Genomic DNA, 27,692 nt, shown 5'->3' on the forward strand with positions numbered 1-27,692 from the left:
CCTCCACGGTTTTTCCTCTAGATCGCGTTTCTGCGGAGCTCGGGCGGAGCCCTGCTGAGACGAGATCATCACCAACCTCCGGAGCACCGTCACGCTGCCGGAGAACTCTTCTACCTCTCCGTCTCTCTTGCTGGATCAAGAAGGCCGAGATCATCGTCGAGCTGTACGTGTGCTGAACGCGGAGGTGCCGTCCGTTCGGTACTAGATCGTGGGACTGATCGCGGGATTGTTCGCGGGGCGGATCGAGGGACGTGAGGACGTTCCACTACATCAACCACGTTCACTAACGCTTCTGTTGTACGATCTACAAGGGTACGTAGATCACTCATCCCCTCTCGTAGATGGATATCACCATGATAGGTCTTCGTGCGCGTAGGAAATTTTTTGTTTCCCATGCGACGTTCCCCAACAGTGGCATCATGAGCTAGGTTCATGCGTAGATGTCTTCTCGAGTAGAACACAAAAGTTTTTGTGGGCGGTGATGTGCGTTTTGCTGCCCTCCTTAGTCTTTTCTTGATTCCGCGGTATTGTTGGATTGAAGCGGCTTGGACCGACATTACTCGTACGCTTACGAGAGACTGGTTTCATCGTTACGAGTAACCTCGTTGCTCAAAGATGACTGGCAAGTGTCAGTTTCTCCAACTCTAGTTGAATCGGATTTGACCGAGGAGGTCCTTGGATGAGGTTAAATAGCAACTCATATATCTCCGTTGTGGTGTTTGCGTAAGTAAGATGCGATCCTTCTAGATACCCATGGTCACCACGTAAAACATGCAACAACAAAATTAGAGGACGTCTAACTTGTTTTTGCAGGGTATGCTTGTGATGTGATATGGCCAACGATGTGATGTGATATATTGGATGTATGAGATGATCATGTTGTAATAGTAAATATCGACTTGCACGTCGATGGTACGGCAATCGGCAGGAGCCATAGGGTTGTCTTTATACTAACGTTTGTGCTTGCAGATGCGTTTACTATTTTGCTAGGATGTAGCTTTAGTAGTAATAGCATGAGTAGCACGACAACCCCGATGGCAACACGTTGATGGAGATCATGGTGTGGCGCCGGTGACAAGAAGATCGTGCCGGTGCTTTGGTGATGGAGATCAAGAAGCACGTGATGATGGCCATATCATGTCACTTATGAATTGCATGCGATGTTAATCCTTTTATGCACCTTATTTTGCTTAGAACGATGGTAGCATTATGAGGTGATATCTCACTAAAATTTCAAGACGAAATTGTGTTCTCCCCGACTGTGCACCGTTGCTACAGTTCGTCGTTTCGAGACACCACGTGATGATCGGGTGTGATAGACTCAACGTTCACATACAACGGGTGCAAAACAGTTGCGCACGCGGAACACTCGGGTTAAGCTTGACGAGCCTAGCATGTGCAGACATGGCCTCGGAACACATGATACCGAAAGGTCGATCATGAATCATATAGATGATATGATTAGCATAGGGATGCTTACCACTGAAACTATACTCAACTCACGTGATGATCGGACTTGAGCTAGTGTAAGTGGATCGTGAACCACTCAAATGACTAGAGAGATGTACTTTTTGAGTGGGAGTTTAGCGAATAATTTGATTAAGTTAAACTCTAATTATCTTGAACATAGTCTAAGTCCACTTTGAATATATTTGTGTTGTAGATCATGGCTCACGCTACAGTCATCCTGAATTTTAATACGTTCCTAGAGAAAGCTAAGTTGAAAGATGATGGAAGCAGCTTTGTAGACTGGGCTCGTAATCTTAAGCTAATCTTACAAGCTGGGAAGAAGGATTATGTCCTTAATGCTGCACTAGGAGATGAACCACCCGCTACGGCTGATCAGGATGTTAAGAACGCTTGGTTAGCACGTAAGGAGGACTACTCAATAGTTCAATGTGCAGTCTTGTATGGCTTAGAACCGGGACTTCAACGTCGCTTTGAGCGTCATGGAGCATTTGAGATGTTCCAGGAGTTGAAGTTTATCTTTCAGAAGAATGCCCGGATCGAGTGGTATGAGACCTCCGATAAATTCTATGCTTGCAAGATGGAGGAAAACTCGTCTCTCAGTGAACATGTGCTCAAAATGTCTGGGTACTCAAACCGTCTAGCTGAGCTGGGGATTGAACTCCCGCAAGAGGCTATCACTGACAGAATCCTTCAATCACTGCCGCCAAGCTATAAAGGCTTTGTGTTGAACTACAACATGCAAGGGATGAACAAGTCTCCCGGAGAGTTGTTTGCGATGCTGAAAGTCGCAGAGTCTGAACTCCGTAAAGAGCATCAAGTGTTGATGGTGAATAAGACCACTAGTTTCAAGAGAAACGGCAAAGGCAAGAAGGGTAATTCAAAGAAGAGCGGCAAGCCTGTTGCCAATCCGACGAAGAAACCCAAAGCTGGACCTAAGCCTGAAACGGAGTGCTACTATTGCAAGGGTATGGGTCACTGGAAGCGCAATTGCCCCAAGTATCTGGCAGATAAGAAGGCGGCCAAAGAAAAATCAGGTATATTTGATATACATGTTATTGATGTGTACTTAACCGGCTCTCGTAGTAGTGCCTGGGTATTCGATACCGGTTCTGTTGCTCATATTTGCAACTCGAAACGGGAACTGCGGAATAGACGAAGGCTGGCGAAAGATGAAGTGACGATGAGCGTAGGAAATGGTTCCAAGGTTGATGCAATCGCCGTCGGCACAGTTTCACTTCAGTTACCATCAGGATTGGTGATGAACTTAAATCATTGTTATTTAGTGCCTGCGTTGAGCATGAACATTATATCTGGATCTTGTTTATTGCGAGACGGTTACTCTTTTAAGTCAGAGAATAATGGTTGTTCTATTTCTATGAGTAACATCTTTTATGGTCATGCACCTAATGTGAGAGGACTGTTCATATTGAATCTTGATAGCGATACGCATATACATAACATTGAGACCAAAAGAGTTAGAGTTAACAATGATAGCGCCATGTTTTTGTGGCACTGCCGCTTAGGTCATATTGGTGTAAAGCGCATGAAGAAACTCCATGCTGATGGACTTTTGGAGTCACTTGACTTTGATTCACTTGACACGTGCGAACCATGCCTCATGGGCAAGATGACTAAAACTCCGTTCTCCGGAACAATGAAGCGTGCAAGTGACTTGATGGAAATCATACATACCGATGTGTGTGGTCCGATGAGCGTGGAGGCACGCAGCGGATATCGTTATTTTCTCACCTTCACTGACGATTTGAGTAGATATGGTTATGTCTACTTGATGAAGCACAAGTCTGGAACATTTGAAAAGTTCAAGCAATTTCAGAGTGAAGTGGAAAATCATCGTAACAAGAAGATCAAGTTCCTACGGTCTGATCGTGGGGGTGAATATCTGAGTTTCGAGTTTGGTCCTCACTTAAGACAATGTGGAATTGTTTCACAGTTAACACCGCCTGGAACACCACAGCGTAATGGTGTGTCCGAACGTCGTAATCGTACTCTATTAGAAATGGTGCGATCTATGATGTCTCTTACTGATTTTCCGTTATCGTTTTGGGGTTATGCATTAGAAACAGCTGCATTCACTTTAAATAGGGCACCCTCAAAATCCGTTGAGACGACACCATACGAACTGTGGTATGGCAAAAGGCCAAAGTTGTCGTTTCTTAAAGTTTGGGGATGTGATGCTTATGTCAAAAAGCTTCAGCCTGAAAAGCTGGAACCCAAAGCGGAAAAGTGCGTCTTCATAGGTTACCCAAAAGAGACAGTTGGGTACACCTTCTATCTCAAATCCGAGGGCAAAGTGTTTGTTGCTAAAAACGGAGCTTTTCTCGAGAAGGAGTTTCTCTCGAGAGAATTGAGTGGGAGGAAGATAGAACTTGACGAGGTTGTCGAACCTCTCATCCCTCTGGATGGTGGCGCAAGGCAAGGGGAAACCTCTGTCGTTGTGACGCCGGTTGAGGAGGAAGTTGATGATGATGATCATGAAATTCCAGTTCAAGTTTCAGTCGAACCACGCAGGGCGACGTGACCACGTGCTGCTCCAGAGTGGTACGGTAATCCCGTCTTATCAATCATGTTGTTAGACAACAATGAACCTGCAAATTATGAAGAAGCAATGGTGGGCCCAGATTCCAACAAATGGCTAGAAGCCATGAAGTCCGAGATAGGATCCATGTATGAGAACAAAGTGTGGACTTTGGAGGTACTACCTGAGGGCCGCATGGCTATTCAGAACAAATGGATCTTTAAAAGGAAGAGGGACGCTGACGGCAATGTGACCGTTTATAAAGCTCGACTTGTGGCAAAGGGTTTTTCACAAGTTCAAGGAGTTGACTACGATGAGACATTCTCACCCGTAGCGATGCTTAAAGTCCGTCAGAATCATGTTAGCAATAGCTGCATTTTTCGATTATGAAATCTGGCAGATGGATGTCAAAACAGCGTTCCTTAACGGTTTCCTTAAGGAAGAGTTGTATATGATACAACCCGAAGGTTTTGTCGATCCTAAGAATGCTAACAAGGTGTGCAAGCTCCAGCGATCCATTTATGGACTGGTGCAAGCATCTCGGAGTTGGAACAAACGCTTTGATGAGGTGATCAAAGCATTTGGGTTTATACAAGTGGTTGGAGAATCTTGTATTTACAAGAAAGTGAGTGGGAGCTCTGTGGCGTTTCTAATATTATATGTGGATGACATATTGCTGATTGGAAACAACGTGGAGTTTTTAGAGAGCATAAAGGATTACTTGAATAAGAGTTTCTCTATGAAGGACCTAGGAGAAGCTGCTTACATTCTAGGCATTAAGATCTATAGGGATAGATCAAAACGCCTGATAGGACTTTCACAAAGCACATACCTTGATAAAGTTTTGAAGAGGTTCAAAATGGAACAGTCCAAGAAAGGGTTCTTGCCAGTTTTACAAGGTACGAGATTGAGTAAGACTCAGTGCCCAACAACTGATGAAGATAGAGAGCATATGCGCTCCGTCCCCTATGCTTCAGCCATAGGTTCTATCATGTATGCAACGCTGTGCACTAGACTGGATGTTAGCCTGGCCATAAGTATGGCAGGTAGGTTCCAGAGTAATCCAGGAGTGGATCACTGGACAGCGGTCAAGAATATCCTAAAGTACCTGAAAAGGACTAAGGAGATGTTTCTCGTGTATGGAGGTGACGAAGAGCTCGCCGTAAAAGGTTACGTCGATGCAAGCTTTGACACAGATCCGGACGACTCTAAGTCGCAAACCGGATACGTATTTATTCTTAATGGGGGTGCGGTAAGCTGGTGCAGTTCCAAGCAAAGCGTCGTAGCAGATTCTACATGTGAAGCGGAGTACATGGCTGCCTCGGAGGCGGCTAAGGAGGGTGTCTAGATGAAGCAGTTCATGACGGATCTTGGAGTGGTGCCAAGCGCACTGAATCCAATAACCTTGTTCTGTGACAACACGGGTGCCATTGCCTTAGCAAAGGAACCACGGTTTCACAAGAAGACTACACACATCAAACGACGCTTCAACCTCATCCGCGACTACATCGAGGGAGAGGACGTAAATATATGCAAAGTGCACACGGATCTGAATGTAGCAGACCCACTGACTAAACCTCTTCCACGGCCAAAGCATGATCAACACCAGAACTGTATAGGTGTTAGATTTATTACAATGTAATTCACATGATGATGTGAGGGCTAGACTATTGACTCTAGTGCAGGTGGGAGACTGTTGGAATTATGCCCTAGAGGCAATAATAAATATAGTTATTACTATAATTCCTGTATCAAGATAATCGTTTATTATCCATGCTATAATTGTATTGAATGAAGACTCATTTACATGTGTGGATACATAGACAAAACACCGTCCCTAGCAAGCCTCTAGTTAGCTAGCCAGTTGATCAAAGATATTCAGTGTCTTCTGATTATGAACAAAGTGTCGTTGCTTGATAACTGATCACGTCATTAGGAGAATCACGTGATGGACTAGACCTAAACTAATAGACGTAGCATGTTGATCGTGTCATTTTGTTGCTAATGTTTTCTGCGTGTCAAGTATTTATTCCTGTGACCATGAGACCATATAACTCACTGACACCGGAGGAATGCCTTGTGTGTATCAAACGTCGCAACGTAACTGGGTGACTATAAAGATGCTCTACAGGTATGTCCGAAGGTGTTAGTTGAGTTAGTATGGATCAAAACTGGGATTTGTCACTCCGTGTGACGGAGAGGTATCTCGGGGCCCACTCGGTAATACAACATCACACACAAGCCTTGCAAGCAATGTGACTTAGTGTAAGTTGCGGGATCTTGTATTACGGAACGAGTAAAGGGACTTGCCGGTGCATGAGATTGAAATAGGTATGCGGATACTGACGATCGAATCTCGGGCAAGTAACATACCGAGGGACAAAGGGAATGACATACGGGATTATATGAATCCTTGGCACTGAGGTTCAAACGATAAGATCTTCATAGAATATGTAGAACCCAATATGGGCATCCAGGTCCCGTTGTTGGATATTGACCGAGGAGTCTCTCGGGTCATGTCTACATAGTTCTCGAACCCGCAGGGTCTGCACACTTAAGGTTCGACGTTGTTTTATGCGCATTTGAGTTATATGGTTGGTTACCGAATGTTGTTCGGAGTCCCGGATGAGACCACGGACGTCACGAGGGTTTCCGGAATGGTCCGGAAATGAAGATTGATATATTGGATGACCTCATTTGATTACCGGAAGGTTTTCGGAGTTACCGGGAATGTACCGGGAATGACGAATGGGTTCCGGGAGTTCACCGGGGGGGGAACCCACCCCGGGGAAGCCCATAGGCCTTGAGGGTGGCACACCAGCCCTTAGTGGGCTGGTGGGACAGCCCAAAAGGGCCCTATGCGCCTAGGAAAGAAAATCAAAGAGAAAAAAAAGAGGAGGTGGGAAGGGAAGGAAGGACTCCCACCCACCAAACCAAGTCCAACTCGGTTTGGGGGGAGCCTTCCCCCTTGGACTCGGCCGACCCCCTTGGGGCTCCTTGAGCCCCAAGGCAAGGTCCCCTCCCTCCCACCTATATATACGGAGGTTTTAGGGCTGATTTGAGATGACTTTTCCACGGCAGCCCGACCACATACCTCCACGGTTTTTCCTCTAGATCGCGTTTCTGCGGAGCTCGGGCGGAGCCCTGCTAAGACAAGGTCATCACCAACCTCCGGAGCGCTGTCACGCTGCCGGAGAACTCTTCTACCTCTCCATCTCTCTTGCTGGATCAAGAAGGCCGAGATCATCGTCGAGCTGTACGTGTGCTGAACGCGGAGGTGCCGTCCGTTCGGTACTAGATCGTGGGACTGATCGCGGGATTGTTCGCGGGGCGGATCGAGGGACGTGAGGACGTTCCACTACATCAACCGCGTTCACTAACGCTTCTGCTGTACGATCTACAAGGGTACGTAGATCACTCATCCCCTCTCGTAGATGGACATCACCATGATAGGTCTTCGTGCGCGTAGGAAAATTTTTGTTTCCCATGCGACGTTCCCCAAGATAAGGTTCTCCTTTTAATAAAGAACCGGACCAACGCATTAACACTTGGTGAATACATGAACTCCTCATACTATGGTCATCTCCGGGAGTGGTTCCGGCTATTGTCACTCCGGGGTTGCCGGGTCATAACACATAGTAGGTGACTACAACTTGCAAGATAGGATCTAAAACACATATATATTGGCGACAACATAATAGGTTCAGATCTTGAATCATGGCACTCAGGCCCTAGTGACAAGCATTAAGCATGGCAAAGTAGTAGCAACATCAATCTTAGAACATAGTGGATACTAGGGATCAATCGCCGTCAAAACTAACTCGATTACATGATAGATCTCATCCAACTCATCACCGTCCAGCAAGCCTACGATGAGATTACTCACGAACAGTGAAGAGCGTCATGGAATTGGCGATGGAGGAAGGTTGATGATGACGATGGCAACGATTTTCCCTCCCCGGAGCCCAGAACGGAATCCAGATCTGCCCTCCAGATGAAGAACAGGAGGTGGCGGCGCCTCCGTATCGTAAAACGCGATGAATCCTTCTCTCTGATTTTTTTTTCCGGGCGAAACGGTATATAGAGAGCTTAGTTTGGAGGCGGTGGAGCCTCGTGGGCCCCACAAGCCCTCACAGCGCGGCCACGGGGGTGGTCGCGACCCCTGGGCTTGTGACCCACTGGCTCACTTCCTCTGGTGGATCTTTGCGCAGGTATTTTTCATTAATTCCAGAAAAATTCTCCGTAAATTTTCAGGACATTCCGAGAACTTTTATTTCTGCACAAAAACAACACCATGGCAATTCTGCTGAAAACAACGTCAGTCCGGGTTAGTTCCATTCAAATCATGCAAATTAGAGTCCAAAACAAGGGCAAAAGAGTTCGGAAAAGTAGATACGACGGAGACGTATCACTTGTGCATCCACAAACCTTCAACCCAGTTTTACCATGAGAGTCCATCATACCTACCTATGGATTGAATAAGATCCCTCAAGTAAGTTGTCATCGGTGCAAGCAATAAAAATTGCTCCCTAATATGTATGATCTATTAGTGTGTGGAAAATAAGCTTTCTATGAACGTGTGATGAGGAAGACAGAAAAGCGACAGACTACACAATAAAGTTCTTTATCACAAGAGGCAATATAAAGTGACATTCCTCCGCACTAAGAGGACATGCATCCAAACCTCAAAAGCGCATGACAACCTCTGCTTCCCTCTGCGAAGAGCCTATCTTGTACCTTTACTTTTTGCCCTTGAAAGAGTCATGGTGATCTTCACGAATTTCTTTTTTCGCCTTTATCTTGGCTAACGTCACATGCTAGGGAAAGATCTATATTCATATGTCAACTTGGAGGTAAGTATTCATGAATTATTATTGTTGACATTACCCTTGAGGTAAGCAGTTGGGAGGCAAAACTATAAGCCCCTATCTTTCTCTGTGTCCAGCTGAAACTTTGATCTCATGAGTACCGAGTGAGTAGTAGCAATTGTAGAGAACGAAAAGGTAATTGAGTATGTGGATTTGCTTTACAAGCTCTTATTTGAATCTTTTTGATGTTGTGATAAATTGCAATTGCTTCAATGACTAAAGGCCATTGGTTGTTGATTCTCGGTAAGGTTCTTGATTCATGCTTTACTTTGTGAAGAATTTGTCAATTTAGCATGAGAGATTATATGTTGGTATTGTTGTTCTGAATCTTGATCATGATGCCTGCATGTTCGTATCTTGTTTTGTCGACACCTCTCTCCCTAAACATGTGGTCATGTTTATTGAGCTAGGCTTTCACTTGAGGACAAGCAAGGTCTAAGCTTGGGGGAGTTGATACGTCCATTTTGCATCATGCTTTCATGTTGATATTTATTGCTTTTTGGGATGTTATTTCACTTCACGGTACAATACTTATGCATTTTATCTCTTATTTTGCAAGGTTTACATGAAGAGGAAGAATGCCGGCAGCTGGAATTCAGGCCTGAAAAAGGAGCAAGTTTGAGATGCCTATTCTGCGCAACTCCAAAATCCGTGAAAATCAACGTGGAATTTTTTGGGAATATATAAAAAATACTGGGCGAAAGAGGTACCAGAGGGGCGCCACCTGGAGGCCACAAGCCTGCCAGGCCCGGCCTACCCCCCTAGCCGGGGCTGGAGGGCTTGTGGGCCCCCAGTTGCCCCTCCGGCGCTCATCTTTTGCTATATGAAGGGTTTCATCCGGAAAAAAATCAGAGAGGAGCTTTTTCGTGGATTCGCCGCCGCCACGAGGCAGAACTTGAGCAGAACCAATCTAGAGCTCCAGCAGTACGATCCTGCGGGGAAAACTTCCCTCCCGGAGGGGGAAATCGTCACCATCGTCATCACCAACACTCCTCTCATCGGAGGGGACTCGTCACCATCAACACCTTCATCAGCACCATCTCATCTCCAAACCCTAGTTCATCACTTGTAACCAATCTCCGACTCACGACTCCGATTGGTACTTGTAAGGTTGCTAGTAGTGTTAATTACTCCTTGTAGTTGATGCTTGTTGGATTATTTGGTGGAAGAGTTTATGTTCTGATCCTTGATGCTACTCATTACCTCTCTGGTCATGAATATGATTATTCTTTGTGAGTAGTTACTTTTGTTCCTGAGGACATGGGATAAGTCATGCTAATAGTAGTCATGTGAATTTGGTATTCGTTCGATATTTTGATGTGTTGTATGTTGTTTTTCCTCTAGTGGTGTTATGTGAACGTCGACTACATAACACTTCACCATTATTTGGTCCTATAGGAAGGCATTGGGAAGTAGTAAGTAGATGATGGGCTGCTAGAGTGATAGAAGCTTAAACCCTAGTTTATGCGTTGCTTCGTAAGGGGCTGATTTGGATCCACTAGTTTAATGCTATGGTTAGACTTTGTCTTAATTCTTCTTTCGTAGTTGCATATGCTTGCGAGAGGGGTTAATCATAAGTGGGATGCTTGTCCAAGTAAGGGCAGTACCCAAGCGCCGGTCCACCCACATATCAAACTATCAAAGTAACGAACGTGAATCATATGAACATGATGAAACTAGCATGACAGAAATTCCCATGTGTCCTCGGGAGCGTTTTTCCTCCTATAAGACTTTGTCCAGGCTTGTCCCTTGCTACAAAAGGGATTGGGCCACTTTTCTGCACCGTTGCTACTTTTGTTACTTGTTCCTTGCTACGAATCACCTCACCATACAATCACTTGTTACCGATAATTTCAGTGCTTGCAGATATTTCCTTGCTGAAAACCACTTGTCAGATCCTTCTGCTCCTCGTTGGGTTCGACAATCTTACTTATCGAAAGGACTACGATTGATCCCCTATACTTGTGGGTCATCAGGCATAAGCAGGCTAAGCCCTCTCTAGCGCTGCCCTGCTACTAGCGAAAACAAAGAAAAAGAAAAGGGCACCCGCGTGGGATCGAACCCATGATGCACTGCAGCGCCAAGGCTCGGTTGCCACTGTGCTATGGGGAAGGAACTTAACAAGGAGGGGCACGTCTCCTCTTGAGTAGCCCCTCTGCGACTACTCACTACCACGACGGCCGGAACAGGGGAGACGCACCGGTGAGCATTCGGCGAACTACTCGGAACGGCGGCTACGGCGAGGGACGTGAATTCTATGGGGACTCCATTCCCGTGGCTAATCCATGCGGAGGAGCTCTACGACGGCGGTGCAACCGGACACGCAGGGCATCAACGCCGGTGCAATTCCGACGACAGAGGGGGCTGCTGCATGGGAAAAGAAGGGGAGGAGGAGGTGCTCATCCACGGGTTCTCGGAAACGAGCTCGCTACCGAGAAGAGGAAGTAGGGGAGAGGCACCTGCGACGACCCGCTGCTCTGCTCCGTCGACGTCGACGTGGAGGAGACGCCAGAGAGGGGGAGCGGCCCCGCTAGCGACGGAAATGGAACGGGGGAAGATCCCCCATCCTTGCAGACGCCTCAGACTTTACGGGGACGCACCGACAACGAGGGGAGGGACGACGGCGAGGCGCGGCTCTCTCTCTGAACTTCTCTCTCTCTCTCTCTCTCTCTCTGAAGCTTACCTGCAGAGGGGAAGAAAGAGGGAGAAAGGAGGTGGCGGCGGGGAGAGGAACCCTAAACGAGGCCCGCACGTCGAGGGGAATAAATAGGCGACGAGGGGATGGCCTCGACGTCCGTGAAGCCACGTCATCGGCCTCTCTCTCTCACATCTCTCTCTCTCTCTGACGGAAAGCAGCCGAGAGGGGGGGACGGCGTCAGGAGGTAGAGGAGCGACGCCGAGCGGGCTGCGCTAGGGAAGGGGAGAGGCGAGGCCGAGGTGAGGAGGGGTAGGCCGGCCACCTGGGCTTCTCTGGAAAAGAAAAGGGGGTTTTGTTTTTCAAATAACCAAAACAGCATACAAAATACCCAGAGCCAACTCAGGGTTTTTGAAAATAAAATAAAAACACCTAGGGCATGAGGGATTTATGCCCTATTTAAATAAAATGCAAACCTGATTTTTAGACCAATTAAATTATACCTAAAAACAGGGATTTGCCATGCTGTTTTTATAAAACCACAAATGACTTATAGCTTAAAAACAACAAGTTAATCACCCCCTCAACCACAAGTTAATTCTCTGAAAGTATAACATTTTTAAAACAGGTTATAACAAGGTTTAACAAGCAAGTTCAAAATAACAAAAGGGGGAAGGGCTTTGCATTGTTGTGAAAAGCATAGTAGGCAAACTTTGTTTGAAAACATCACCTCACTCCACACCATTCAAGGCAAGCTATCACCAACATCATGGATCAACTAGCAACACGAGAATGAAGGCAATGCATTTGATGAGGATGCCATGATGCAAAAATGATGACATGAAATGAGCCACATGAAATGATAAACTTAATAGCATCCAAAACAAGGTTCCACAAGATAGGAAAGGATCCAAAAATGGAAATGATTACATCTGGGCTGTTACACCCTGGCTTGCTGGAGAGCCTCTGCGCTTGCGGTTTCCGAGGCTCTTTGATATTTGTGACGACCCGGCTGTCCATGTATCTGCGGATGTTTTGGAGGACGGATGGCATTTTGCGTTCCGCCGCTCCTTCGGACCAGCCGAGGTACAGAAATGGAATGTCTTGAAGGAAGTAGTCCCTCTTCCGGTCTCTTCTGACACTGACACTGTTTCTTGGAGTCTCTCTCCTTCGGGAGAATTCTCCGTTAGTTCGGCTTATCAGGCGCTCTACCGGTTGCCGGTTCTTCCGTGGCTATCCCCACTTTTAAAGGCCCCGATGCCCCTGAAGATCAAGATTTTCGTTTGGCAGCTTTTTCGAGACCGTTTGCCTTCGGGGACCGAGGTGTCGAAACGCCATGGTCTGGGCAACGGACCTCTTTCCCGTGTGCCGCGTACCGAAAATGGGAACGCACATTTTGTTCTCTTGCGTAGCAGCGCATGCACTTTGGTGCTTTGTGCGTGAGGCTCTGGGACCGGAGTGGGAGTCTCATGAACTTGCAGAGTTTCTGCAGGTAAGGACCACTTAGGTTGGCCGTAAGCGCCGATTGTTCTGGCTTGTCTTCGCAGCTATGATGTGGACTTTTTGGACTACTCGCAGTAAAATGGTGATTGAGCATGTGTTCCATCGGCGTGCCTCTGACTCGTTCTTCAAATTTCTTGCCTTCTTGCAGCTCTGGCATCCGCTCGTTAGGCCCCGAGACCGTGACCGGCTTCAGCTTTATTTGGACACGCTGCTGACGTCCGCCCGACGGCTCTCCGCCTGTTCGCCCGCTTCTTAGCTTGCCCCTATCGTGGCCTTTTATGTTTCCTCTCCTTTCACTTGGGCGTGACTTTGTTGTAGCCCCAGCAATTTTCTTTTTCTTCACTATGTTGGGTTGTGGTTGTTTGGATGCTGGAATATTTGTTTTATCTATAAAGCGGGTCGAAAGCCTGTTTCGAGAGAGGACGAACAACGGGAGTAGGAGCACGAGGAGGACCGTTGCAAGCTCCGGCCATGACATGGTGGCGCGGCGCAATGCAGCGGCTTGAATGAGTTGGCGGCTGGCGAAGGGCTCGCGAGCTGGGGCCGCTGTAACTTGCGGGCATGAATCATCGTCGCCGTTGATGGCGGCGTTTTTTTTTTCAATTCTACTCAACATCTTTACCAAGCGTACCACTCGGGAAAGCCATCTCGTGACTCAGCCTATTCTTCGGGACCCACATGTCATGAGCTGGACACGTGGCTCTTTCTTATTGGCCGTATTTGCTGAGGGTCCCTCTCAGCAAAGTTACGTCACGTGGAAACCGTCGTCCCCTTCTATCGTCCGTTGGCTACTTTATTTTGCCGAGAGAGTCACTGTTTGGCTCTCGACAAACTCTTTATCGAGTGTCTGTGTCCTGACTCCCGGCAAATTCCTGTTTGTTTGAGAGGAGTATGCCGGGTGCCCTTTGTCGAATGCACCATTCGGCAAAGGCTTTGCCGGTGGTTATTGGCCCTTTACCGAGTGTGAGTGGCACTCGGCGTATATCCCGATTCGATTAGTGCATCATCGGTTATTTTTCTCCCTTCGTGCTTGCGCTCAAAAGAATCAATCGTTACGGCAATCTTTGAGAGCATAGAGGGGTGTGCATCCAACGTTGGAGAGGACGCTGGTTCTTGCGGCGGTAGCGATACCAAGTCGCTCGACAATGTTGAGCAAAACTTCATCGGGCAACTTGATTGTCCTCCTACATTCAATATGGAAACAAATAATAGTTGAATTCCTGATAAGCTTAAGCACAGGTGCGATTTTGTTATTTTCAGCAAAAAAAGATACAAGTTGCATACTTTTCTGTAGAAAGACGCAATTATGTTATTTTCAGAACAAGAAGGTCAGCTCGCTTCTGCTCAAATAGAACAAACATTCTGGACTCAGATATCTATCCCTTCAGATGCGCAGACGGTGAAAAGGTGCCTCGTCACCTGACGCTACACTGCTCGATGACTACTGAAATCAGCTTCACCTTTTGGAATCCAGTTCAACGGAGTTTCTGATCCAGCCGATGTATTTGTCAATGGTAAATCTCAGATTGTGGAGCGAAAACAAAAGGCTTGGGAGAATCGAGTTCGCCGTCGCCAGAGAGGTTTTGCGATGTCTCGGGAGGTGCTGGTCTCCTCCGAAATCTGGATACCGCCGGGGCGATCACCCGGGCAGACATACAGCTGCTTGGATCCTGCCTCTCCGATGAACGGAACGGGGAGAAATAAAATGAACGAAGAGGCCGGCATCGAGTTTGGGTCGAGGAGAAACTAGCTGGGCCGTCCACCGAATCCGGGCCGCGGAAGGGGATGCAGCCCACGCGAGGCAGCTGCTGGGGGACCGGCCAGGCGGATGGGCAGCAGACCCGCTGATGTGTTTAGTACCACCTCGGCTACCGAGGGGAGTCTCATCCAGCTTATAAGACTGGTCGCGACGTCTAGACTCGTCCCTTCGGGGACATCCGATAAAATTGGAACGATACAGAGAAGATTAGCATGACCCCTGCGCAAGGATGACACGCACAAATCGAGAAATGGTTCAAATTTTTTCGACATTTCGCGCGCGGGCCCTTTTCCTTCTTACGCATATGGCCCTGGAGCCTTTTACTTCCACGCCCTCCCTTCTTTGTCAGCGCTTACACATAGGTCCTTTTCCGGTTTATATAACATCCCTTTTTTTTGCGGGAAATATAACATGCCTTTTCAGGTGCAGCCGTACGTACATGTGGTCATTTTCGTCACAAGTAGGCCCCTGCTTCTGTTGTAACTCCATGATATTTTTTTACAACGAAGTCCTATTGGTGTTGCAGCTCCACTTATGAACTGGTCCCCGATTTTTTAACGATATATAGTCTTCTTGGCCATTCAGTTGTACGTTCGGCATAGAATGGAACTTGCAATACAGAACTTCTGGTGCTGATTTTGCAGAAGCTACAATCACAAAGGTGCAGTACAAACTCTATCGTGGCACGAAGATGAAATTTTGATACATGCACGAGTAACCGCCAACAGAGGAGATTACCAGCTCATCTATAAAATAATTTTCGTTTATACATGCTTTTAGACTTGTACACATTTATATCACATAATTCGTTGAGAACGCCTTGTTCATAGAAGTGTGAGTGGCTTGTGCGGGTACTTGACTGTATCTACACACTCGACGAAAGCTCGTGGTTGAATCTATGTACACTCGCTGGATTAAAGATGAATGTTCTTCCCTTATAAAACAAATGAAAGTTTTTGGTTGCCATTTACACTGGAGGTGAATCCTCTGACGCAGCAATCTCCGCCTTATCCTGCCTTTCGGTCATTAACAGGTGGGACCCATGTGTCAGTGCCTCGAAGGTAGGATAGCCCACGTTAGGAGATCCTCCTTCATTTACACCATGTAACATCTATTTCCAGTCTTCCACAAAAACCAAAGAACCACCACCAACCAACTACCACAGTCACCGCTACGCGACTCGGGGGGGGGGGGGGGGGGGGAGGGGGGGAGAAAATCTCACCGGTCACCTACTCTCCCCACCTCCCTCCCTCCCCTTGCCGCTACCTGAGGGGCTCGCCGGCGAAGCCCGGCCGGCTCCGGGGATGGCAGCGGCGGGGCGTTTTCTCTGGCTGCGTCGCGGACCTCGAAAGTCTGACCTTGCTTGGCGGCGGACGGGCAGATCTGGGGATGTATTCAGCAGTTGCCGATGGCGGCGGTGGTTGGCCGAGGTGGGACGCTGGTGCTCGAGGCCGCGCCGCCTCTGCCTTTCTCCGGTGGGCACACAGCTGCAGATGTGTGCTGAAGGGTCCCGATCTAGATTCTTCGGGGCCTGACGCGGCTGGGAAGGCGGATTTGCGCCTTTTTGCCTGTGCGGTGGAGTCCCAGGCGGGGGCTCGTGCAGCGGGGCTGCGGGCAGGCGGGCATGTGCGATCTGTTCATGTTCAGACCTGCTTTGGTGCTTACGGCCCGGCGGTGAAAGGTGCAAGGTGATGGGGCTGCGTGGAGTTGGGTGCAGTGCAGTCGGCTGGTGGTGGTGTGGTTGCGTGTGGATTCTCCGGATGAAAATCTTGCTTGATGCCGGTGATGGCAACATGTGCGGATGCTGTTTTCCTTCTTGAAGGGATCACCGAGGAGATCCATCGTCTTCTGCCATTGTGATCCTTTCTCCGGGTGAAAACCTAGATCCGCCTTGTCGGATCGGCAATGGGGTATGCTTGGCTGCCTTACTTTGTTGGAAGCATTGTTTTGGAGAGGTTCCAGGTGAAGCACACTTGGTTAGTGGTGGTGTGGATGGTCGGGCTTCGGCATTTGTCAAGGGTGGCTGATGCACGGCGGTGTTGGCAGCATGAGCACACTTGACATGCAGTGTGCATCGGACAAGTTTGTTCGTCCTCCTCTCGGGATTGGAGTGGCACATGTTTGCCTCCTTTCGGACATGTCTTTTCGCTCTAAGGTCGATGAAGTTGAAGAACACACTTGTGGCAAACATGCTCGATGCTGGTGCCCTTCAATGTTCTTGTAGTGAAGTCGAAGTCGTCGGGTCGCGAGCGCGATGGGTGATATACGATGACACTACCATGACTGTGGTGTACTCTATTCTTCTTGTTTTGTTTTACCGGCGTCCATGTATGTCATGTGCGATGTTTCCTAGTTTAGCTAGGTGTGGTTGCCTGTTGTACAGGTTTTCGCTCGGTTTTCCTTTAGTAAACCGAGTAGTTCTCGTCGTCGGCGTACTTCTTCTGAATGGAATCTTAGCAGCTCTCCTGCTAACTTTTAAAAAAAACATCTGTTTCCAGGACATGACTGTTCTGATCCGGAGCTCATGTGAGCTCGGGTGAACAATAAAATCAGAAGGAAATGGATTTCTTTCAAAAATTCATTTTTTTTGTGTGTGAAACATTGAAAAATGTTTTAATAGCTAGCAAAATTTCAACACCAAATGATATTTGTGCAAAATCTGGCAAAAGAAAAACAAATTTGATGTTCTATAAAGTTATTTTCAAACGCATTTTGGAGCATCGATAACATTTTGAAACATCGATTTTGTTTTGTTTGCCAGGTTTTCCACGAATGTCATGTGGTGTTAAAATTTTGTAGGCTATTAAATCTTCTGTCAATGTTTTACACATTTTTTTTTATTTTGCCGTTCATCCAAGCTCACATGAGCTTGGGATCAAAACAACACTTTATCCCTTTCTAGCTTTTTACTGAGCGGCGGGTGAGTGATTTCTAAAGTTAGAGAAACTAGCATTGTTGATCTTTACAATCAATGACTGTGAGGAACATGGCAGTACCCTCATAAGCAGTCACACACAATCAACTAACGAGTAATTTGATCCGATTCTTCCAAAATGTCGTGAATTATAATTTTGCGGCGAGGTCGAGGGGATGGCAAGCGAGATGGGCTCTACCAACCTCGGCCGTGGCGGGTGAATGCAAACATGTAGGATTTTGGAGCTCAAACCCGTTGCAATTCCCAAATTATAATTTTGAATCTTGGAGAGCTTCACTACTTTATGGAAGATGGAGAGTTGTTAGGACCAAATGATTCTCCACAATATAGAAGTGTAGCTGGAGGGAAATACACTTTGGTTTCTGGTTGTATATGCATCCTATATGAGGAATTTTTTTAATAATTAATTTGAATTATTTTTAGTTTAAACTTGACTTTGTTTTGCACTAGTATATAAATTTTCATGAAAAAAAGGTCAACATTGAGTTCTGGACAAAAAGACAAAAATTATTTGCTATTGTAGGTCACTATTCACACTATTTTGATTGAAATTTTGTCTTTTTGAAAAGAAGTCAAAGTATATTTTTATTTTTGTGGAATTTTTATTACAAGTATAATGGAAGGTTAAGGTAATTTCAAAAATATTTTCAGAATTTTTGAATTTTTTATTGATTTTTTTTTTTTTGCATATAGGGTGTATATACACCCAGAAATATTTCCAAAAGTTCCCCTCCTGTAGTTGGAACATTACATTAACACATCCAAATATTTCCCATTCTGCCAATAACGTATGTGAGTTGAATGAAGCTTCTTGTCATCAGATTCATCCCTACTAGAGACCAAGTTGCAGATGGATTTATAAAGCCGTTAATAATTAGACAACTTGAGGAATTTGAGGAACACTGTTAGAGATAGAGATATGTAACTAAACAATATTCATGAGATATAGGCCTTGTTCGTTTGTGCTGCGGCTTCGGCCAAAGCAGCTGTAAACTGGCTATGCCGAGGAAGCAGCAGCGATGAAAGTTAGGTCTATGTATTTGCGAGAGAAAGCAAAAATCATCATAAATTGAGCAGAAGAAATAACCAAAAATAAACATATAGCACGAAGAAATTACTAGGACCCAATGTTATAAAAGATTAGATCTAGATTCTCATCTCGAACAAGACTCTACAGCCTCGCACCGGCATTCACGCTCCCTCGTCGATCCCGCCACTAGAACAAGACGATAGAGCCAGTGGCGAGGTGTCCCTGCGGATCCCTGCCGGTTTCTTGCTCGAGCTGGATGGCGCGCTGACCTGGCTACCCGAGGACTGTTGAATCGACGTCCCAGACCCTGAGAAGTAGCTGCTGCTGAAGCTCCTGAGCTGCCATTCAGGAACGTAGCTGGGCCTCATGGTGGTGTCCACGTCGGTCATCGCGATGTCTTCCATGAGCATGGACACGACCTTGGACATCGGTGGGCGTCGCTGAGGCAGGCCCATCGTGCACATAAGAGCAACACTGATGAGTCGCACAGCCTCTTCCTCGTTGAATTCAATGAGTTTACTGTCCAACAGTTCAAGTGTCCGTTGGCTCTCGTGCAGATGCCAGGCCTGCGAGTTGTGGTAAGGTACTAAGGTTAATTTCCAGCATAAAGAGAGTGATGTAGATGATTTATTCTGAGGCCTTGGAAAGCTTACACATCCAAGAAGATACTTCTCATCTTCCTCGAGGCTGTCATCGAAGTTCCGGCGTCCCGCGATGATCTCCAGTGCCACGACACCGAATGCGAAAACGTCAGCCTTTTCAGTCAGGTGCCCCGTCATGGCGTACTCGGGTGCGAGATAACCACTAAAACCAGAGAATATGGTGAGTGCCTGGTTGATTTTGTTATGAAGGTACCTGGAATGATTAAGATGGACGCCGAACGTTCTTACAGCGTGCCAGCAACTCCAGTGTTGAGATGAGTCATGCTATCCTTGTAATGCCTAGCCAGCCCGAAGTCAGAGATCTTGGGGTTAAGATCAACGTCGAGCAAGACATTGCTGGCCTTGATGTCCCTGTGCACTATTCGCATGCTGGACTCCTCATGGAGGTATGCTAGACCTCTTGCAATGCCTACACATATCTCGAAGCGCGTCCTCCAATCTAGGTTCAAGTCTGTCTTGTCTGCATTTTGACCGAAGTTTTAGACACTTGGAAGGATACTTACTTTTCATGGCACCGAGAAAGAAAGTTGAGGCAGAGAACAACAAAGGTATACCAAAGATTGCTTGATCGAGGCTCCCTTGTTCCAGGTACTCATAGACCAAAAGTGGCGTCTTACTGTCGATGCAACAGCCGTGCAACTTCACAAGATTCCGGTGCTGCACCGCAGATATTGTTGCAATTTCTGTCATGAACTCCTTTTTCCCTTGATGAGATGTAGAAGACAGCTGCTTTACAGCCACCATTCTCCCATCAAGCAGCTTACCCTGTACACAAAAGATACAACCCATGATTTCAGCATGAGACAAGTATATTATGTTTAGTAGATTGCGAATATCAACAATATACACAATAAACTGTAGAGCTTCTTAATCTTGTTGGAGTGTAACTGACTTTGTAAACAAGTCCATATCCCCCTCTTCCGAGAATGTTACCAGGACTAAAACTGTCCGTAGCTGATTTTATTTCACCATAACTGAAGACGTTAGGCCTTCCAACTATACTGAACAGCTCTGCAAAACGAAGCACGTGTCAATTTCTCTCCATGATTAGCACTCCAATTTTAGTGTTTTGTGTTACCTTCCATTTCCACCTCTAACCTCCTCCTTTTCTGCCTCCAAACAAAGGTCCCGGCAAGTGCTAGAAATCCTAAAACTGCAACACAGACTACAACTCCAACAACCAAACCTGTTCTACTGCTAGTGCTGTTTCTCTGTGGACCAGGATCCCCTTCACCGTTGCTACCTACAGTAGGAGTAAGAGAATAGAAAGTTTATGATTTATGTAACTAATTGATTAGCGAGTTGCACATGTGACAGTACCATAAGAAGATACGCTTAATGCTGAGATCGATGGCCCATAGAACCCTTGGTCAGGAATGCAACAAGTGCCCTTTCCAGCCCAAAAGAGATGAATATCAATGAAATTATTCGTTACTTCAACAGTGTACTGTCTTTGAACAGCAGTATAAGATTTTCCATTTGTTTGTTTCTTTATATCGAAATCTGTTTCTTTAAGATCTCCCTGCGCCAAGGAAGCAAGCAAAAGATATTAAATCCACAGAGAAAAATGGGATATTCTAGAATCGGTTTAGTGCATAAAACAGATGAGAATCATTGAAAACATTATCATTTGCTGATATATTCAAGAATAAGCCACCTGGATATATATATTGAAAATCCTCTTTCCCACGCTTTTCCATGTCTGATCATCTGGGAAAAAGATCTCTGCAAATTGAAGTACAACGTTGTACATGCCATTCTTGAGCCCAATGCCGTAGTATCTCAATGAAGAGGGTGACATTCTGGCTGTCTGAAATAGTTCAGAATCAAGTGTGTTGGTAAACTGGCGAGAAGCGTATATTATATAACTCCCATTAGACGAGTCCATGAATGTCCCGATGTTGCTAACACCCCATCTCGTTGAATTTGTAACATAGTATGATGCAACTGGAAGACTGGCATCATCAGGTTCGTAAATGGAGTTGTCTGAGGCTCTGATGGGTCTTGAACCACCAGAGTCTACTGCAAAGGAGGAATCTACAAACAAGGATAATTAATTTAGTGATGCCAGAGCAGATACTGCTAAGGATGAAGAGATAAGGGCTCACAAGATGGAGAACCAAAACAAGGAGTATCTCGTTGAAGACAATTCAGTCCTGAAGGCAAAATACTAGGAACAAAATAGATCGTTCAGTCACATGGTGGATATAAGTGTTTCATATGAAGGGAAATTAAATGAAGCAATGAACAAAACCTGTTGTTCGAGTTATCTATCACAAAGTTGTTCCACACCAAATTCCTAAAACACATATCACTCGGACAGTTAGGTCAGAAATGGGTTCATGTAAGTTTGTGGTTTCACAGTCTAGATTGAAAATACAACAGGCATGCATTTTTTGTCTGCATTCTAAATTGGAATTTGGAGAGAAAAACCTACACTTGTAAATTATTCATGTTAACCCAAGAAGGGTATCTTCCTGAGAGCATATTGTATGACAAGTCACTGCAAAGACAGACGGCACACATGTTGATCAAAAGGACGAAGAAAAAAAGAAGACTAAGACACATCCAATCTTTCAAGTTCGACATATTAGAGGACATACATGATGTCAGTATGTAACAGAAAAAAAAAATTAAAACGAAGGAAGAAAACAGCTCACATAGTAGTAAGTGAAGGGCTAATCATGCCTGATAAGCTCCCAGAGAGGTTATTGCTCCCAAGAAATCTGATTCATATGAACTTCAGTTTCGAAAATGAAAAACTAATTTAAATAGGACTGCCAAAACCACTAGATTATATACATATATCCTTACAGGAAAATGAGGGAATTCAGGTTCAGAAGGGTTGGAGAAACTTTGCCTGTGATGCTGTTAAAACTCAAGTCCCTGCTTCAACCAAAACGTACAAAAATCTTTTAACAAAAACATACTTTACTGAGGCACTGTTAAACTCGTAATTTTTGTCCAAAATTACTTACAGATAAGTGAGATTAACAAATTTCGAGAAGTCCACTGAAGCAAGGTTGTCAGATATCCTGGAGTTTCTCAGAACTCTGTAGGAAGAGAATAAAGAGGTTTAGGATTACCCCATATATGCTTAGACATCAAAGTTGTGAAGTGCAAACTAATAAAAAGTTGTTAAATAACAAATTATGTCACCATACAGAGTACTCAACGCTGTCATGTTAGCCACAAAAGCCAATGAAGACACCTTTCCCGTTAAATCACCTATTCGCCTTCACAATATAAAAGTCAGTGGAGAACAAGCCTGATTTTTGCACTAAGTGCACAAGAGCTGTCACCAAATCTAAAGTAGGAAGGACATACAAATTTGCCAAGTTGACAAGATTAGAAAAACTTGCAGGAATGGGTCCGTCAAAGTTATTTCCATGGAGCCTCCTGCATTGACACAAACATCTAATTAGCAGAGAAAATAATCAACTCCTTTACAAATTTTGAAAGCGGGCTCTAAAATGTGATACAATAAGAAGTATGATGGTCTAAAACTTTTTTAGAAAAAACAGTAACTTCAGTCCCATCATGAACATTGAAAACATATGTGAATCATTTCTCTAAAGTGTGATACAATAAGAACTACTATGGTCTAAAACTTTTTTAGAAAAAACAGTAACTTCAGTCCCATCATGAACATTGAAAACATATGTGAATCATTTCTTGACTCAGTTTCATCATTTTCATCAACAAATTCTTCATATGATATCTTACAGATCCTGCAAATTTGATAAGCTCCCAATGTAATCAGGTATCTTCCCAGTAAACTCGTTATCTGATGCCCATCTGGATAGATAGAACGAAGTTAATACACTGACCGTGCCTAATGACTTTATAACAGATCAGGAAGTATGATAAGAGAATTTACAGGACTGTCAGGTTCTTAAGTTTGGAAAAGGTAGATGGTAGCTCTCCACTTAAACCACAACTATCGATAAACCTGAAATTGAAAGAGAGAAATGGTTATGCTGAGTTTTGGTACATGGGTCTTACAGGAAATTAGGCAGGTAGAATCGAGACATAACAGTAGTTCAAGTTTGGTCAAGTTTTCTACTACTTCAGGGAGTGGCCCAACGAACTTATTTGCGCTAATGCCCCTGAAACATAAGGAAATGGAGGTTCAAAAAATGCAGATACGATACAATTGGTAATCAGATGCTTGATTTATGGAGCCTATACTTTTTATTTATTTCACGTGGTAACTTCCAGAAACAAAAAGATTCTGAGCACTATCACAAATAAAATGTACCAACAGATCGACAAGCTCCACATGGTTACAATATTTTTTAGTTACCACAATAACAAGAGATATATTCTCTTACAGTGCAACGAGATTCCTGAGGTTACCCAGCTCCATCGGTAAAACTCCACTTAATGCATTGACAGTCAACGATCTTGTAATTTTGAAAAGAAAACAGGGCAAGTTATACACTGCATGAGATACCATTTACATTTAATTGCTTCAGAGAAAGATAATTCGTAATTCTTACAGATATTGTAACTGAGTCAACTTTCCAAGAAATGCTGGCAAAGATCCAGTCAAGTAATTCTGTGCTAAATTCCTGAAAGCGCGTCAGATGATCAATATAAAACTAATGTTTCCAACTTTTCATCTGCAGAAACTCTTATTGGCTGGCAGGCATCAGCATTTAATTCATATAGGCCTTGGAAAGTAAAAGCAACTAGAATTACCACTACCAAATGATACCTATAAATGTTATCACATGAACTGTAGAATTAGCGGGAGCTTGTTTCAGTTAAACTCCAATTTTCAAGCTATTGGAAAAAAGCATGTAAATAAAGGAAAAGACATCTGAAACCAAGCACAGTACACACAAATAGAAGTGACTTATACTGAGAGAGACATAACTAAGCAACAAAGAAACATTTATGAATAAAACAAGAATACTCTGTTCACACCATTCTAACCTATAGCTGCCAAGACTAGAACAGATAGTCTATGAAAGTCTACTGTACTCCCTCCCTCGCCGCTAATGGCATGCAACAGACACTAACTAGAGAGACTGCAGCTTGTGATTATGAGCTTGTGTAACACTTTAAGTGGACGTCCATTAGCTTTGAAGCTTCATGGTGAAAATAGTCCATACAGGTTTGTCAGGTAAGTTAGATTTTGCAGTTCCGCAGGAATCTGACCAACAACATCTAGGGCATATACTTTCCTGCATGAACAAATGGAAGAACAATAAATATTAGGGTAACAAATTGAAAGCATCGACTAGGATGAGAATATGTTATTATTACAACAAACAAGAACTGTGTAGTGAGTTCATCAGCATGTATACACATTGGATCATATTCCATTTTTCAAAAAAATTGTCAAAGAAATTAATATCGATCATAAAGAAATTCTAATGTGTGGTTGTCTTATATGGATTGCTAGAATAAGCTCGAACATTTCTTGTTGATAGTAGACATTTCAACATATATTCTAACAATGAAGTAAACCACTACAGAAATGCCATTAGTGGGTGGCATGAGAACCTTTTGGTCTTATACTACTTTTAGATAATGAACTGCATTTTTCTGGTACAGGTCATCGGCTTACAGCAGTAGTGCCCTCAGTGAGGCCCGAGTTAGAAAATGCCAGCTCTAACTGTACTATCACTAATTACAGTTCTAAGCTGAAAAGTGATATAACATATTTTATAGAAAACCTGGGCTAACTTTCAACTGGCAACCCCCTCCCGTCGCCCCCGTGGGCGACCAGGGGGTAACCCTAGCCGCCGCCGTCGGTCCTCCCTCGCTCCTCCTTCATCCTCGCCGCCGCCAGCAACGCCGCCGGGCGAAGCCTGGCCGGCAGGGGCGGCGGCGAGGATCCTCTCCCCTTCACGTGACATGGCTGGCGCGGGACGGCCGTTCGTGAGGAGGCGCCGGACTAGCGCGCGGTGCGGCGGCGCTGCATGTGGTTCCTAGCGGCGGCATGCGGAGCGCGTCGACGACTCGGGTTCGTTCTTGCGGCGCGGTGTGGCGGCTGCGAGAGGGGCAATACATGGTGGTCGCGTGCGTCGTCGAGTTCGGGTCAGATCCTTCTGGATCCAGAGCCCGGACGCCGTCGGCCAGCGCAGGGTGGTGGTACTCGTCACTGTTCAGATTGGATCTTCATTGATCCAGATACCCGCGGTGTGCTTCTCTCCTGCGGTTTCCTGGCGTTGCCAGCGTGGCCACGGATGAAGCTGGTGGAGGAGATTCAGATAAGGGGAAACCCATTGGTCGGACCTCGCCGGCCGCGCCGCCGACAATGCTCAAGGGCGCCGTTTTTCTTCCTGGAGACGTCGGTCTAAGTCTGCTCCTCCACTTCCTACCTCAGTGCCTCTCGGGTGAAAACCCTAACTCCGGTGGGCGACGGCGGCGTCCTTGACGTCGTGACCTTCCTAAAGGCGTCGCCTTGAGGGCTGAGTGGTGGTGGGCACTATGTGGGTCCTGGACAGTTGCTGGTGGTGGGCACTGCTTCGGGTGAAACCCTAAGATCTGACTTTACAGATCGGACGATGACGGTACTGCGGTGCCGTTTCTCTCTTGGGAGCATCGTTTGTGGAGCAGCGCTGGATGACAGCGGCAGGAGATGGAGCGGCTTCGTCTGTCCCGAAGATTTGGTGGAACTATCAAGTCATGCCTGGCCGACAGGTGCTACGCTGAGTCATGCCTGGTTGGTACGTGCTACGCACGACAATTCTTCCAGAATCTTCGTGTTTGGACGAATGAGCGCAGGGTGGTGGCGCTGTTTGGCGCCGTGGTGGCGTCGATCATCTTGCACGGAGCTTTCGGTGGAGATGTCAAGTCATGCCTGGCCGACAGGTGCTACGCTGTGTCATGCCTGGTCGGTAGGTGCTACGCACGACAGATCTTCCAGAATCTTCGCGTCTGGACTGACGAGCCGTGGTGGCGTCGACGGATGGACGGACTGACAAGGATTATACAGATCTCTCTCTCTGAAGATGGGTTAGCGGCCTGATGATGATGGTGGCATCTAAAACGTGTGCATGTGGTGTACGTTTTAGGACTGTTGCACCGGTTGTGGGTTCCGATACGTTATGTGGATGTATCGGTGACGGCACCGGTTTTAGATATGGGGAGTGAGAGCACTCCACATTATCGAGTTTTGTAGGTGTGAGTGGTGGCTTCGGATGATTTGATGTATGTTCTTGTTAGACCTATGTTGAATAATTAATAAAAATGGCCGTATGCAACAATTGATGCAGAGGCCGGGGGTTTGAACCTCCTTTTTAAAAAAAAAAAAAAACTTTCAACTGCCAAATTAAGGATTTCCTGCAATTCCACAGGAGCGGACATGCACCCACCAATGGAGCTAATGTTTCTTGGGATCGAAAGGAGCAACTTACAGACTTGTGATGTGGCAGACGGTGCTGGCGTTGTAGGAGCAGACGCACTTTATGGCCGGATTGAAGTTTGGGTCATTATCTATGTCGGTAGTGTCGTCGACGGCGGCACCGCTGCAAGGCTCGCCGCTGATATTCCACGCCGTGGACGCTCCCAGGCCCCACCGCCAGAAGATGGCATTCAGTGCGGCCACTGCGCTTGTACAATTCGAGAGCATTTTAAGAGGAACATAATGAAATACAGTACTCTTAATATGTACATTAAAATTAATTGTGCTTGTGCCACTGCAAGTCTGCAACGCACCTTCGGACGGGTCTGTCTGCGCTTGCCGCTGAGCTCGAGCAGACATCGTGAGCAGCAGCATAAGGCCGATCATGCAACAAGACGGCGAGGCCAGCAGCTCATGCCGTCGCCTCATTGTTCTAGCTTCCCTTTCCCTCTCCCTCGCCTGACTGGGATTGATAGTGAAGGATGCCTACTAGTACTCTCCAAGGGGGGGGGGGGGGGGGGGGGGTTCATTGACCAGGCTATGCCTATCATTTGGTCACCGTTGGCGGCCAGAGACTTGGCCAACGAGGGGAAGAAGCACGCTTGACAATTTTGTATGATTCTCCACATAGCTACATCTACATGCGCATATTCTAGTGTGCACAAAGAGAATACCAGCGAGTCAAAACACCCGTGTGTTCAACGTTTGGGGGGAGATCTTCTCCATGACAGAACAATGGCTTTCATTTTCAGTCCGCCGAGATTTCAGAACAGAACACCTGGGACTACAAGAAACTTCAGATAAAAATCCATCAAATTGGCATACGGACCAGCGCAAATCCGGTGAGAAGGTGTCGCGTTATTCACCTCGATGACGGCGCGGCCGTCCTCTCTGCCACCGCTCACCCGCCATAGCTCGTGGGCGAGGCGCGTGT

The 27,692-nt window shown here is 46.0% G+C and overlaps 1 protein-coding gene, 1 non-coding gene and 1 pseudogene across 3 annotated transcripts; 1 reads left to right on the top strand and 2 right to left on the bottom strand.

Moving 5' to 3' along the window:
• The window catches only part of LOC123442065, a 158,869-nt pseudogene extending 145,241 nt beyond the window's left edge, over positions 1-13,628 (bottom strand).
• Positions 13,629-14,933: 1,305 nt separating this feature from the next.
• On the top strand, positions 14,934-15,036 carry LOC123445906. The gene has a single exon (XR_006631259.1). It is a non-coding gene; the product is annotated as a U6 spliceosomal RNA (small nuclear RNA).
• A 3,709-nt stretch (positions 15,037-18,745) lies between these two features.
• LOC123445211 (probable LRR receptor-like serine/threonine-protein kinase At1g56140) lies at positions 18,746-27,261 on the bottom strand. Of its 2 annotated transcripts, none has more exons than XM_045122169.1 (24): positions 27,073-27,261; positions 26,772-26,961; positions 24,519-24,590; positions 23,901-23,972; positions 23,733-23,804; positions 23,436-23,507; positions 23,279-23,350; positions 23,125-23,196; positions 22,726-22,797; positions 22,563-22,634; positions 22,377-22,451; positions 22,213-22,284; positions 22,059-22,124; positions 21,836-21,901; positions 21,653-21,697; positions 21,507-21,568; positions 21,056-21,435; positions 20,719-20,920; positions 20,477-20,641; positions 20,291-20,409; positions 19,953-20,163; positions 19,627-19,858; positions 19,390-19,540; positions 18,746-19,302 (listed from the first exon to the last, which is right to left on the bottom strand). In XM_045122169.1, the coding sequence occupies exons 1-24, from the start codon at positions 27,185-27,187 to the stop codon at positions 18,898-18,900; spliced, it is 3,132 nt and encodes a 1,043-aa protein (XP_044978104.1). In that variant the 5' UTR covers positions 27,188-27,261; the 3' UTR covers positions 18,746-18,897. The 2 variants fall into 2 exon arrangements, 1 of the variants encoding a protein (XP_044978104.1); XR_006631061.1 differs by having other exon boundaries at positions 19,276-19,302; positions 19,390-19,455; positions 19,592-19,858.
• Between the last annotated feature and the right edge of the window lie 431 nt (positions 27,262-27,692).

The sequence above is a fragment of the Hordeum vulgare genome, chromosome 3H (assembly GCF_904849725.1).
Source record: "Hordeum vulgare subsp. vulgare chromosome 3H, MorexV3_pseudomolecules_assembly, whole genome shotgun sequence".
Classification (NCBI taxonomy): Eukaryota; Viridiplantae; Streptophyta; class Magnoliopsida; order Poales; family Poaceae; genus Hordeum; species Hordeum vulgare.

What these genes read in the sequence shown, in the direction of transcription:
- LOC123445211 (XM_045122169.1), bottom strand. Translation starts at nt 27,187, where the DNA reads ATGAGGCGACGGCATGAGCTGCTGGCCTCGCCGTCTTGTTGCATGATC. An exon ending in CTGAATTCCCTCATTTTCCT is followed by an intron (nt 22,125 to 22,212) that starts GTAAGGATATAT and finishes CATATGAATCAG; the next exon opens with ATTTCTTGGGAGCAATAACC. An exon ending in TTTTCAATATATATATCCAG is followed by an intron (nt 20,921 to 21,055) that starts GTGGCTTATTCT and finishes TCCTTGGCGCAG; the next exon opens with GGAGATCTTAAAGAAACAGA.